Below are 12602 nucleotides of genomic sequence, written 5' to 3' on the forward strand. Positions count from 1 at the left end.
ATATCTGGGAGGAGGGTGTTTGTGTTAAAGAGCTCAGTGGCTAAATGCCAGCAGAAACAGCTGAGGATGCATTTTTAAGGCAGTAGAGTGGATTGGAGGGGGGCGGGATCCTTGAAATTGGTGTCTGTGCTAGTGGCTGAACTGGCATGGGCTGCCGGTGGCCCCATTGTATAATGTTATGGCGTCACCTACCCAGGTTCTCTCAGAAGTCCTGAGAACCTTTCAGGCCTCTAGCCATAATAACGGGTTTTTTAAAAAGAGCATGCATGAAACCAGTATACAGCACCCAAAAACGAGTAATGAAATCTATGTCACTTAAAAATGTTTCTGAAAAACACATCACATCTCTTATTTGATGAAATACACATCTCTGAGCTGGGAACATTTTGATCAGACAGGGATTTACATTACAAGCTGCAAAGCTGATCAAATGCGATCAAATTGACAAGAGGCCAAATATGAGGCCTCTTTGGAGGCCCAGGCCAAATGCCCCCCTCCCCAATTGGCCTTATCCACTCTTCACTAATTGTCATGTAACACTCTACTGCCTGTTCTGAATTTCACTGCCCTTATCAAGCCTTGACTTTCCTATTTAAGATTCATGGTAGGGGACCTTCTCTGTTTGTCCTTGTCCTCGGTGATACAGTGGGGGCTACTACAGAGAAGGCCTTTTCTGCAATGATGCCTTAGTGGAATTCCCATCACTTGTCTGTTTGCCCAGTGCCTCGCCTTTTAAATTTAGGCACTGGGTAAAACTTTTTTGTTTATTTGCCCAGGCTTTTTGGTCAATACTGCTAGCCACTGTAGGTGGTGGTAATTTACTAGTTTAGCTTTTTTAAAAACATGATTTCAATGTGTCTGTTGCTTCATAAACCTCCTCAGAAGTCATCTTCTGATGAAGGGAGCTTTGACTCTCGAAAGCTCATACTCTGGAAATTTTTGTTGGTTTCTAAGTTGCTATTGTTGTCTTCGGAGAGCTTTTTTAGAGTGTAAACTTTTAAATAAATATTTGTCCTACTCAACTACTTAGAATGACAAGGATGGAACAATATAGTGGCAATTAGTGCTCCATCCTTAAACACAGATTTGCTTTTTCTTGCATCTTGGCGTACTGGCATTTGAAAACTGTGCAGCTGAGGATGTCTGTTCTGCTCTCCCTGACAGTGAGTACAGCCTTCAGAGTACTGAACTCCAAATTCCTGCAGAAAGGAATTCCTGAGAGCAGCAGCAGCTCATATCCCAGAGAATGAGCATACCTGCTGCTGAATATATCAACTGCTGCCATTCATTCTAGCTTCAATCAGCTGGCTGCTTGCCCAGTGTTTCCATTATGGCTTCTGTTTTGCTATATAAAAATGACTCTCCCCAAACCTCCCCCCCCCTGTCCACTATTATCTCCACACATCTTCTGTCTGGACTGAGAACCACTTGGAAAAGTCTTTCACAGTATGACAGAAAGGGGGTTGTACAATTTTTCTCCTGTCTGCTGGGTTTCTGGTCAGGATATAGGCTGAGATTTTTTATTTCACTTTGATTGCCCAGTGGGCTGTGCCTGCAGGAAATAGGACAGAGTAATGGTCTGGGCTGGGGAGGCAACACTGTAGTCCACTGGCTGTGGTCCACCCATGCCTCAAGCCTTATAATACATGAGTGAAAAAAGAGCCTGCTGTAATTTTCAAAAAGTAATAATCAAATCCGAAGACATCTTTCTATGGTTCAGGCTGCCTTAATGACCTACTACAGCTGCTGATTAGCACTAGGCACAGGTTCAGCATTGCCAGAACTAGTCTTGGGAAACAGCACTGCAGTTGGCAAAGAACTTGCTGCCTGTCTGGGTTCATGAAATGTTAAATTGTTATGGCTTGCATTCTGGAATGGGAATTCTGGAATGGGAATTCAGGGTGGATTCAGGCAGCCTTGTTTTGTTGTTGCTTGCTCTTATATGAGGGTCTGCAGTTAACTTGTATTGTAGATACATGTGGATCCTGCTTTTTGTAATGGTTCATCATGCCATCCATTTGAGAGCTTGTGGTTTGATGAAGAAGATTCAAGTCCAGGATGATTTATAGGATATAAGCTTTTGAGAGTCAAAGTTCCCTTTGTCAGGAATCTGACCAGTGATCTTTGATTTTCAAAAGCTTATACCCTGGAAATCTTGTTGGTCTTTAAGTTGTTATTGGATTCAATTCTTGCTCTTCTGTGGAAGACCAACACAGTTGTGCACCTGAAACGTGGCTCAATACTAAAGCCAAGCTTTGTGCACAGAATTGTGTGCCAGTTTCTGTCCCTAGCATATCAGGCTGAAGGATCTGAAGTAGCAGGTGCTCAGAAAGACCTTTTTCTCCTATAGACTTTGAAGAGCTATTGATGAGTTGATAAGACTGAGCTAGATGGACCTAGTTCAGTATAAAGCAGCTGCATACATTTGTGCCTGGTTAATAAGGAAGGTATAAATGTCAGATGTTTGAGAGCCACAAGACATGAATAAATATTACACACCAGTCTTTATTAAATGTCGTAATACTTTTTTTTGCACAGAAAGATAAAATACATATGTATGCACTTTACAACATGACCATACTAGAAGGAGACTTTTTAAAAAGCAAAAGTGGAGAATAACAGTCCCCATAAGAACAGCATAGGGAAAGGTTAGGGACTTATTTTTTTGCACCAGTGGGAGAAGGAAACACACATGTACTACATAAATCACTGACCACCATTTGCATCATTATGCATCTCTCTTTGCCTTGACACCAAGTTTAGTAAACAGAACTCCTACAAAAGCTATGTGACTAAGGGGGAACCCTGCACCACCCTCTTTAATTTTATCCCTCCTTCCAGTGGCTACCACAGCTCTTGCACTCTCTTCCCCACTCTAGGTCTCTAGGCAACTTCTGTTGTGGTAGAGAAGAGCTTGCAAGCTTGCCTATTTCCCCTTCCTTCCTTTCTTCCCACACAGCAGAAATAGTTGCCTGGCTACTTGTGGACCAGCACTCAGGTCTGTCATCTAGATAGGGTTGCCAGGTCTGCGTAGGAAAATACCTAGAGACTTTGGGGGTGGATCCGGGAGAGGGCAGGGTTTGGGGAGGGGAGGGGCCTCGGCATGGGACAATGTCATAGAGTCCATCCTTCAAAGCAGCCATTTTCTCCAGGGGAGCTGTTATCTGTCACCTGGAAATCAGTAGTAAAAGTGGGAGATCTCCAGGCCCCACCTGGAGGCTGACAACCCTACATCTAGATCACAGCTATGGTGTGGAAAATATGTGTGTAACTTAGCAGGAAAAACTTGTTTGCTGTTCAGCAAGGAAGAGAAAACTGGTTGGATGATCTCCCTTTGGCAAATAGTGTGTTAGACTGGTTTACAACCAGATCCTAAATTGCCCTGGTACTCAGTGGATGCACTTATGACCATCTCTAAAATCAAAAGATTCAATTATAGTGTTTTGTGAGGATGAGCAGAAGACCTGGTAAAGCATTTTGCACCACAGGAATAGTATATGTTAAAATAATTGACATCTGCTTTAGTTTAGTTGCCTATGAAAATCCATGTTTCTGCAGATTAGGATATACCAAGCGTATAGCGTAGAGTATCTTTTCATATGAATTATGTAATGGGCTCAATGCAAAGGAAGAGTGGTTTAAAGAATGTATAAGTATAGAGATCTTTCAATCATCTTTATCATGTAAAACTAAAACTCTGTCATTTAAAAAAATACTTTGGATTACAACAGAAGGCTATTATAGATGATTTCATAAGAAATATTCTGAACCTAGCACCTGGCTGGATGTTTTTTCTGTTGGTAAAGTGGGGACACTGCATGCGCAAGTGGAGTTGGCAAGTTGCACATACATACAAAGCACAGTTATGCACACTAATCACTATGATACATACATGTTGTGTGTATATAACAACGATTAGTGTAAGCTTCAGGAAGCCCACACTTGAATTCAGTATGGCAAGTGCATCTCCCTTGCTGCATTTCATATGTAACTGTAATGTCTTTCTCCCTGCAGATCCTGAATCCCAGAGAAAGAGAACAGTGCAGAATGTACTGGATCTGCGGCAGAACCTGGAGGAGACCATGTCCAGCCTACGGGGTTCCCAAGTAACTCACAGGTAAGGCTTCTGAGCCTGGATCCTTTCTTCTTCTGACCATGGTGGTAGTATGACTTTTTTGTTTATTTTGCCATCAAGCTGCTGCAAACTTATTGTGACCCCATAAGGTTTTCAAGGCAGAACATGAACAGAGGTAATTTGCCATTGCCTGTCTGTGCATAGCTATCCTAGATTTCCTTGGAGGTCTCCTATCCAAGTGCTAACCTGGGCTGACCCGGCCTAGCTTCCAAGATCTAACAAGATTGGACTAGCCTCAGCTATCCAGGTTAGGGCAATCTGATAGCTAGGCTTACCATATTAGTTCATCTGATCACACCCATACTGGCCAACCCCTGCTCCCACCCTCCTTTCCTGGAATCCACAGAACAGAAGAACCAGCACTGCTCATCCAATAAGAAGTACAGAATTTTCCAAACTGTTGGGTCAGCTTTTTTTGAACTGGCAGCCTTGGTACTCAGTCACATTCTGCGCACAAACTGTTGACAGCCACACATTTTATAAGATTAAGATGCTATTGCTAGAGAATTATAGTTATTTTAAATACAGATGTTCTACTTTTTCTTCTTGGGCATCTGCTCTGTGATTCAAATAGGCCTGTGGGGTTGGAGATGGCTCTGTTGTGGTTGTCAAAGCATGTGTGCCTACAGATGCCAATTTTATAAAGGTACACAGTGTGTCATAGAGTGCTGCTGGGAAAAGGGGCCATGATTGCTACTGAAAATGGCCTCCAAAGTTCATTGGATAAACATGGGATCCAAAGGAATTGGACTTGAGAGTCTGTTCCTTCCCAGAGGTAAATAACATTGCTTGGTAAATAACATCGCAAGAAGCCTCTATTAAAGAGACAACACATTGTATTCTGGGCTTGTGGTAACCCCATTAGTAAGAATTTAGAAGACGAAGAAGACTGCAGATTTATACCCCGCCCTTCTTTCTGAATCAGAGACTCAGAGCATCTTACAATCTTTTATATCTTCTCCCCCCACAACAGACAACCTGTGAGGTGGGTGGGGCTGAGAGGACTCTCACAGCAGCTGCCCTTCAAGGACAACTCCTGCAATATCTATGGCTGACCCAAGGCCATTCCAGCAGCTGCAAGTGGAGGAGTGGGAAATCAAACCCAGTTCTCCCAGATAAGAGTCTGCACACTTAACCACTACACCAAACTGGTCATTAATTTAGCTCTGTCTTGTCTGCTTGTAGAAGGCAGAGGTAAATTTTCATTGGTTTGCTTGTCCTGGGAATCCTTCACTGCCAGTCTTCTGCTTGTTCTTTGAGAATTTCTATAATTAACTTAACTTGGTGCTTTTCTTAAATAATTTGCATTAGTTCTTTTTCCTTCAAGGTGAACCATGTATATGAGCCATCAGGTGCATAGTAAACAATTGATTTTAAAACACAAAAACCTGTTGGTGCCTAGAGCCCTGTCAGTTTCCAGTTCAGCTAAAATATAGAGGAACAGAAGAGGGAAAAAAATCATATGAACCATTTTAACATTGTGTGGCTTGGGAATGAGCAGAACAGAATACCAGGAGATGGAGGAAGTAATATAAAATGAAAGACTACAAAATTTCAAGAATAGTAAAGTTTTCACTAACAGAAAGGAATGCTGATGCAATTGTATATTTTACAAAAGTATTTTAATACATGTTTGCCTGTACATATGGCTTACCTAGAAGGGGGGAAATGCAGTTTAATAGAAGGAATAGAAGTCTGCATCTGGTATGAACTGAACACGCACAACAGTCTTCACAATGCCCCTCCAAACAAATCAAAATCATGACAAGAATTATTCTATTTGATGCTGCAAAATAGTAAAGAGTCCAGTAGCACCTTTAAGATTAGCAAATTTTATTGTAGCATAAGCTTTCAAGAAACACAGCTCTCTCTCAGTGTGTGCTGACAGTGTGTGCTTCAGAGAGCTGTGCTACAATAAAATGCAAACACTTATGCTACAATAAAATTTGTTAGTCTTAAAGATGCTACTGACCTCTTTACTATTTTGCAGCAACAGACTTACATGACTACTTCCTCTGGATCCATTTGATGCTGTGTTGGTTAATGATGATGTAATTTGGAACCTCAAAATCCGGGAAGAAATTTTGTGAGCATCCTTATTGTTTTTAAAGATATTCAGAGAAGCATTCTGGAGAAGAATGGATTTGGCTCTGAGCTCCTTAGTATAAATCCTGTATTTAGTCATGCTTGTGCTTCCTGTTCCAAAGCTTCCCTCTGAACACCTGTTACCATTGGCTAGATTAAACTTGTTTACCCTTTCTGACAGATTTTGGTACAATGGGGAATTTTATCCTGAGACACACATTGAGTGAATAATTCCAGTTCTTTTCAGAGCAAGAGTAGTGACTACCACACTGTCAAAGTGGACCACTGATTCCTTAATCCTGAGTGTCCTTTGCCTTAGACCAGGATACTGGCAGTGTGGCCTCTTTATAATAAATTTTTCCCTTGGCTTTTTACTATCCAGATGAGCTAATGCAGTGTGAGCAACTTTTGGGCCCTTCAGTGAGCAAAACCACAGGAGTATTTGTGAATGTGTTTAGATCATTGTAATTTGATGGGGAGGAGAAGGTGGCTGGTAAGGTGAACTCATTCCCAGAGGCTGAGTACATGGAATTTGTGAGCAGACTGTCAATATGAGGGAATGAGGGAAAAACTGCCACTTTCTGTCTGCTATTTTTATCTCTATAGGTTGAACTCTCACTGGGTTCCTAAGCTATATGGTAATTTTTGCCTGGAAAACTTGATAAAGAGATGGGACAGGGCTATTTCCCTGTGAAATAAAAGTAGTAACCTGGAATGGGATAATAAAACTAGCACTGTAAGGGTTGCCAGCCTCCAGGTGGGACCTGGAGATCTCCTGGAATAATTGATTTCTAGGCAACAGAAATATGGCTGCTTTGGAGGGTGGACTCTATGGCATTTTACCCCACTGGGATCCCTCCACAGGCTCCACCCCCAAATCTCCAGGTATTTCCCAACCCAGAGCTGGCAACCCAACCTCTGAATCTGACAGTGTAGCTTAAGATTCTTTCCCAGTGAGCCACTGCATGTGTGTAGCTTTCTGTTTTCCACTCGTCTGGGCTTGAAGTTAAGAGAGAGTCACTTGGAGTTTTCTGGGAAAAGCCACTGTAGTATTCATAAATCCAAAGATTAATACTGATTATGGATAGTTTATAAATACTAAGCCAGCTACATATAATGACCAACTACTTCAGTGCAGTCCTCCCTCACTCCTGCTCAACTGCCTCCTTCTCTTTCCCAGTCTCTCTCTCCTCCCACCCCCAGTAGTTCTGGCTGGTAGTGTGTGCTGCATAACAAGAGTCTCACGCTGCCTGCCTCACTCCACGTAGGGCAGAAGCCGCCAAATGAACCCCACCCAGATGATTCACCACAGCCTGAGATCCAACAAGGGAGGGATGCTGGGCTTCTTCCAGTAGATTTGCTTTGCTAAATGTGGAGACCTTAAATCAGGGGAGAATGCTTCAGGGAAGAAATCCAAGGCGTTGGTTGTTCATTGAGGCAGACTAGATTTGGGAGAGCTGGGTTAGCTGAGGGGAGAAGCCAGATAAAGTCTGGAGGAACAATGGGGAGGCAAACTCAGGATTCACAACAAATGTAACCTAGCCCACCATGTGGTTTCTGCAGTTCAATACACAAAGATGAAAATGTAACACTAATTGGTTCATGTAAGGGGAGCACAATGGTGTGGGCATATGTGTGGCTGCCTTCTCTTTCTGTAGAACAGGCTTGAGGTGATCCAATATATTTTTAAGGAAATATATGTGTTCTTGGCCTATCTGGTCATTTAATTAATTTGTTCATTGATTTATATTTTTATCCACCTTTCCCCCCAAAGAGAGCAAGGCTGTACATAACTTCATAATAACTCCGTGAGGTGTGAACTAGAACTAGTTATGAGGTAGGTCACAGAATAAGTTTCGTAGCTGAGTAGATATTGGAACCTGAGGCCTTGTAGTTCTCAAAGTGATTCACTGTTTTAAATCGAAACATTAAGACAATGGAATAGTTTGTGTGTGTGTTCTGTATTTATATGACTCATGGAATATTAGGGCTTCATCTGCCTACCAAAAAAGTTCAGTGGAAACAAAACAAAAGAAAATGCTTCTAGGGAAAGCAAATTTTTCAGCAGCTAAAAGGGCCCTGCTTTCAGTAGATATCATTTTAGAATCACCTCAAGATGCAACTCTGATCATGACATCAACAGCAGATCTTAAAAAGTTGTGAAGCCTCATCTAGGAGAAAGAATTTCTTCTTTGTTTCTTGCCTTGAAAACCTTATTAGGTCTCCTTCAGTTGGCTGTGGCTTGGTGGCACTAATTTAACAGAGGTTGCCTATGTGTTCAGACTTTTCTGTGTCCATGAGCCAATTCATATAACAATCTAATGACTGGATTTTAACTTTTTGTGGCAAAAGAAGATTGCAGACAGACAAAGTGAACCTCTGTACATGGAGCTCTGAACAGAAGATGGTTGTGAATGAAGTGCATAGATAGAGCCAGCATGGAGGCAAATTTAATACCCGCCTTGTGTGTATATGGCTCCACATAAAAAGGTCTTTTAATGAGGCTGAGGCCCGAAACCTAACTGGGCAAAGCAGATGCATGAACAAAAAATGAACAGGTGCAAATCAGTATCCCAAGGGTGATGGAAACTGTATAGCAACCTGAAGCCCAAACAAAGGGTGCTGTATCACTGAAGACTAAACTAGGAAGATCATCTATTAGTATCGCTTGATTTAAAAAAAAATCTGATTAGCATCTATTTGGGGAGAAATAGGAGGGCACGTTTAACCTTTTCCTTGTTGTAATGCAATTTCCCTTCCTTCGTTGTAGATGCATTTAATTTTGCAGAGGAAAAATGAGATATAGATTCTGTCTTTTGGAGCTTGTGGTTCCTGTCTCCTCTCTTAGCTGGGTTAATTGCTGTGTGTTTGTGTGTGTGTGTGGGCATGATTTTCATTGAGCAGATGGGAAAGGAGGAAAGGGTTAAAATCCAGCTTCTTCAGAGCCCTTTCCTAGTTTTCAGTATAGTCAGCACGACCTGTTAATTACTAAACAAGCAAACAAAAACAGAAAGTGGGAGAACCTAATTGAAGATTTCCTAGTTGTAGCCTGAGAAGTAGGCTTTAGACAGATTAGAGGATAGCACAGTCTGGAACAAACCTTTATGCTGTCTGGTAATTTTTCCACTGGCTTGTTTGCAATAGTTCTCTTGTGGAATAGTTCTCTTGTTGATTTCTTTTTGCAGTCTGACAAATCAGTGCCATTGAACCAGTGGGGATCCCTGGGGTCAATATTTAAAGATGCTGCAGCAAAATCTTTGATAAGCCTCAGTTCCATCTCCTCTCATTGGGCCTTTATTAGTAACATTCCTTTTGACAGAGTCTAGTTGTCAATCTAAGCCAATAAAACTGGATAGGTATAGTGAGGTGTTGTATGTATCAGTAAAGATCCTCTGTTTTTTTGAAAAAAGGGTGTGTGTGCGTATGAATACTGTGCATAAAATAACATACTACATAGAGACATGATCTACCACACCCTTTTTCCAAAAGGATTAACTATATAATAGAAGAATGAATAATAGTGTATGATTGTAACTTAATTACAGGGTGCCAAAATAGATCAGAGAGACCTGTATGGCAAGGAGTATATTTAGTGAGATAACACCCAGATGGTTCAGGCCGTGACCTGTCCTTCACCTCAGATTCTGGTCCTCCTTACACTACACCACTTCAAAGTGGCGTTTGGTCACTTTTTAAACTGTTATTTCATTGTGGGGGCAGGGAAGCTCACTGTATGTACAAAACTAGTATCCTAAAAAAAAAAAAAAATCTAACCTAGCCTTTTCCCTGCTGTGTTAATGTTATATGTTTATATATCCCACTTCTCAGTCTGTTGCCTCCTCAAGTAGCTTGTACTAACAATAATACAGACAGTCTTCTGTGCATAGGCTCAGTAGCTAAAATGACAAGACACACAAAGCAAAAAAAATGGAGGAAAAATAAAGGAGAGAGATCAATTTGACACTTAGAACTTATATCTTATTGAGATGAGATAGGCTGATATTTCCTTGCTGGCATTTTTGTGTAACTCCTTAGGGTGGCATTGTCTATATTTAATTTGTTACATTTATATCTTGCCTTTTCCCATCCTCAGATTCACAAAGGCATTCAGTCACCAAACTGACTCCAGTGTGGTTATGTTCAGCAAGGTGATTTGCACGATGTGCCTTGAAATGCTGTTCCTCTTGCTGATTCTTGTTGCTGACAATCTAGCCACAGGTTTCATTATTTGCCTATGCAGAAGTGGTTATTTCACACACTGTATGGCCTCAAGGTGTAAAATAAGCCTCAATATTTTCTAGTATCCGTAATCTGTGTTGCTGTTACCTCAAAGGCTGCAGTTGATAGAAGGAAAGCTCCATTTCAGGGAGGGACTCTGGCATTAAATGTTGCATGGGTCTGAATCAGTAAAAAAGTATTCCAGTTAAGATTTCAAATGCAGCACAGAATTGTTGGCTGTGTAGATTTGAACACAGCTAGGATCCAGGTGACAGGGAAGTAGCAAATGAAATCCTCAAGTTTCCCACAGTGAACTGCTGGCCAGGAAGTCTTGAACTGAATAGCGTCATAATGAAGAGACTGGGTGTGAATGGTTCCATAAACACAGACTGGGCAAGGATTGACAGTCTGAAGGTTTAATCTTCAGGTTTAGAAGATTTGACATTTAAAAAGAAATACTTTGGTTAAGCAAGTTGTTTAGTATGCAGGACTAATACTGGTCCTGCTAACAAAAGTAGGCTTTTGGAATGAAAACGGTTTGAGAATTGCTGACCAAGTCTTACTACTTTTTTGAAATAAGCTAGTGTGTTTTCTTTGCTCTCCATTAATTTCTGTTTGAATGACTTTAAATCACCATAAGAATACAATTGTCCTTTTGGGAACAGCAAGAGAGGGCAACTGTACTACCTTTCCATGAGAATCTTCTCAAACAGGTGTTCCTTGCTGTTCTAAAATGCTATGTACAAATCTCTGTTATCAGTTTTAATTTATTTTACAAAGATGCCCAACACCAGTGCAACAAAACAGCTAAATTGAATCCCTTAGGCTCTATGGATCTTATCAACTTTTGCTTGTGCTGCATTGCTCAAATCATTCACTCCAGCTAGCAGTAGTGTGGTTTACTGCTGAGAATTTGGAACCAGCTACCCCTGCTATCAGGTTCAACTGAATGACAATGGATGGAAGAAGTGTGGGATAGGATGTGCTGTGTGTACCTCTGCTAGCAGGGGGCACACAATAATTCTGGGATTCTTTAAAATCATTCATTACCTCATGAGCCAGATCAGAGTGCTGGGGCATTTCCCTCTTGGGGTTAGTCTGGGAGGCTGTGCTAAGCAGAATTTTGGCAGGCTTTCTTCACAAATTAAAAGGCTGAAAACCCACATTTAATTTCAGTTTAATAAGACAACGTTTGTGCGTCAATGTAATTATTGAAACCATGTCTGCAGGGCTCTGCAGGCTTAGCCCCATCTCTCCTGGAGCTGTGAATCCATTCCAGAGATGGTTTTAATCATCACTTTGTATTTGATGTCCAGTAACTGCTTTTATTGAATCTAAATGAAAGGCATGCCTGGGAGGGGGGGCATCAGCAAGGGCCATTAACTCTCATGCCTGCCTTTATTGGTAATGGAAACACAACATGCTATACTGCTGTCTTGATAATGCCTTCCTGCACTTCATATAACAGATCCCAGGGCTGCTTTTTAAATTATATATATATTGGGGAAAGCATGTGTGTGTGAGACTGTGTATATTCTAAATGTGGTTGTTATTTATCTAATACACAGCACTGAACTGCCTTGCAGTCTGTCGTCCAAATGATCAGGTGAATGTGTCTCTCTCCCTCTGCATTTTAGTTTTCATCTGATAGCCCTACAAGCCCTCATTTAAAGGCAGTAAGGTGATCTCTATATGTATTGCACACTGGATTTGGAGCATGCATGAATGAGAGAACCAAACCCATAGTAGATTTGCATATCAGTGCTAGAGAGGTGATGTATTGTGCCTTGGGTGAAAAATTAAAAAAAAAATCCAGACATTTCACAACATTTTTGCAGGTAACAGGACAAGTAACATTGCACCTCTTTTATAAGGGTTAGAGCAGGGGTGTCAGATGTGCAGTCTGGGGCCAAATCAGGTCCCAGAGGGCTCCTATGAGGCCCACAAGCTTCTGACTGTCATCTGCTTCCTTCTCCCTATCTTACTTCATTCTGCATAATAGCTTGCTTTGCATGGCTTGCCCAACTGCACAGGAACTACAGAGCAAAGCTTCTATTTTCTCCACTGGCTGAGGCTCCTCCCTTGGGAAGGAAGCGAGGCAGAGCTTGTTTTTCCAGGCTCTTTCAATCACACAACAGAGCTCCTGAGCCAAGCCTCTATTCCT

The 12602-nt window shown here is 41.5% G+C and overlaps 1 protein-coding gene across 4 annotated transcripts in view; it reads left to right on the forward strand.

Annotated features, from left to right (window-relative positions):
* The window catches only part of NAV1 (neuron navigator 1), a 300162-nt gene that overhangs the window by 149983 nt on the left and 137577 nt on the right, over positions 1 to 12602 (forward strand). For all 4 annotated transcript variants that reach the window (XM_060231127.1, XM_060231125.1, XM_060231126.1 and 1 more), the window contains one exon: positions 4015 to 4117. In XM_060231127.1, coding sequence (XP_060087110.1) covers positions 4015 to 4117 — 103 coding nt within the window. The remainder of the gene's footprint in view (positions 1 to 4014; positions 4118 to 12602) is intronic.

The sequence above is a fragment of the Heteronotia binoei genome, chromosome 2, assembly GCF_032191835.1.
Source record: "Heteronotia binoei isolate CCM8104 ecotype False Entrance Well chromosome 2, APGP_CSIRO_Hbin_v1, whole genome shotgun sequence".
Taxonomy (NCBI): domain Eukaryota; kingdom Metazoa; phylum Chordata; class Lepidosauria; order Squamata; family Gekkonidae; genus Heteronotia; species Heteronotia binoei.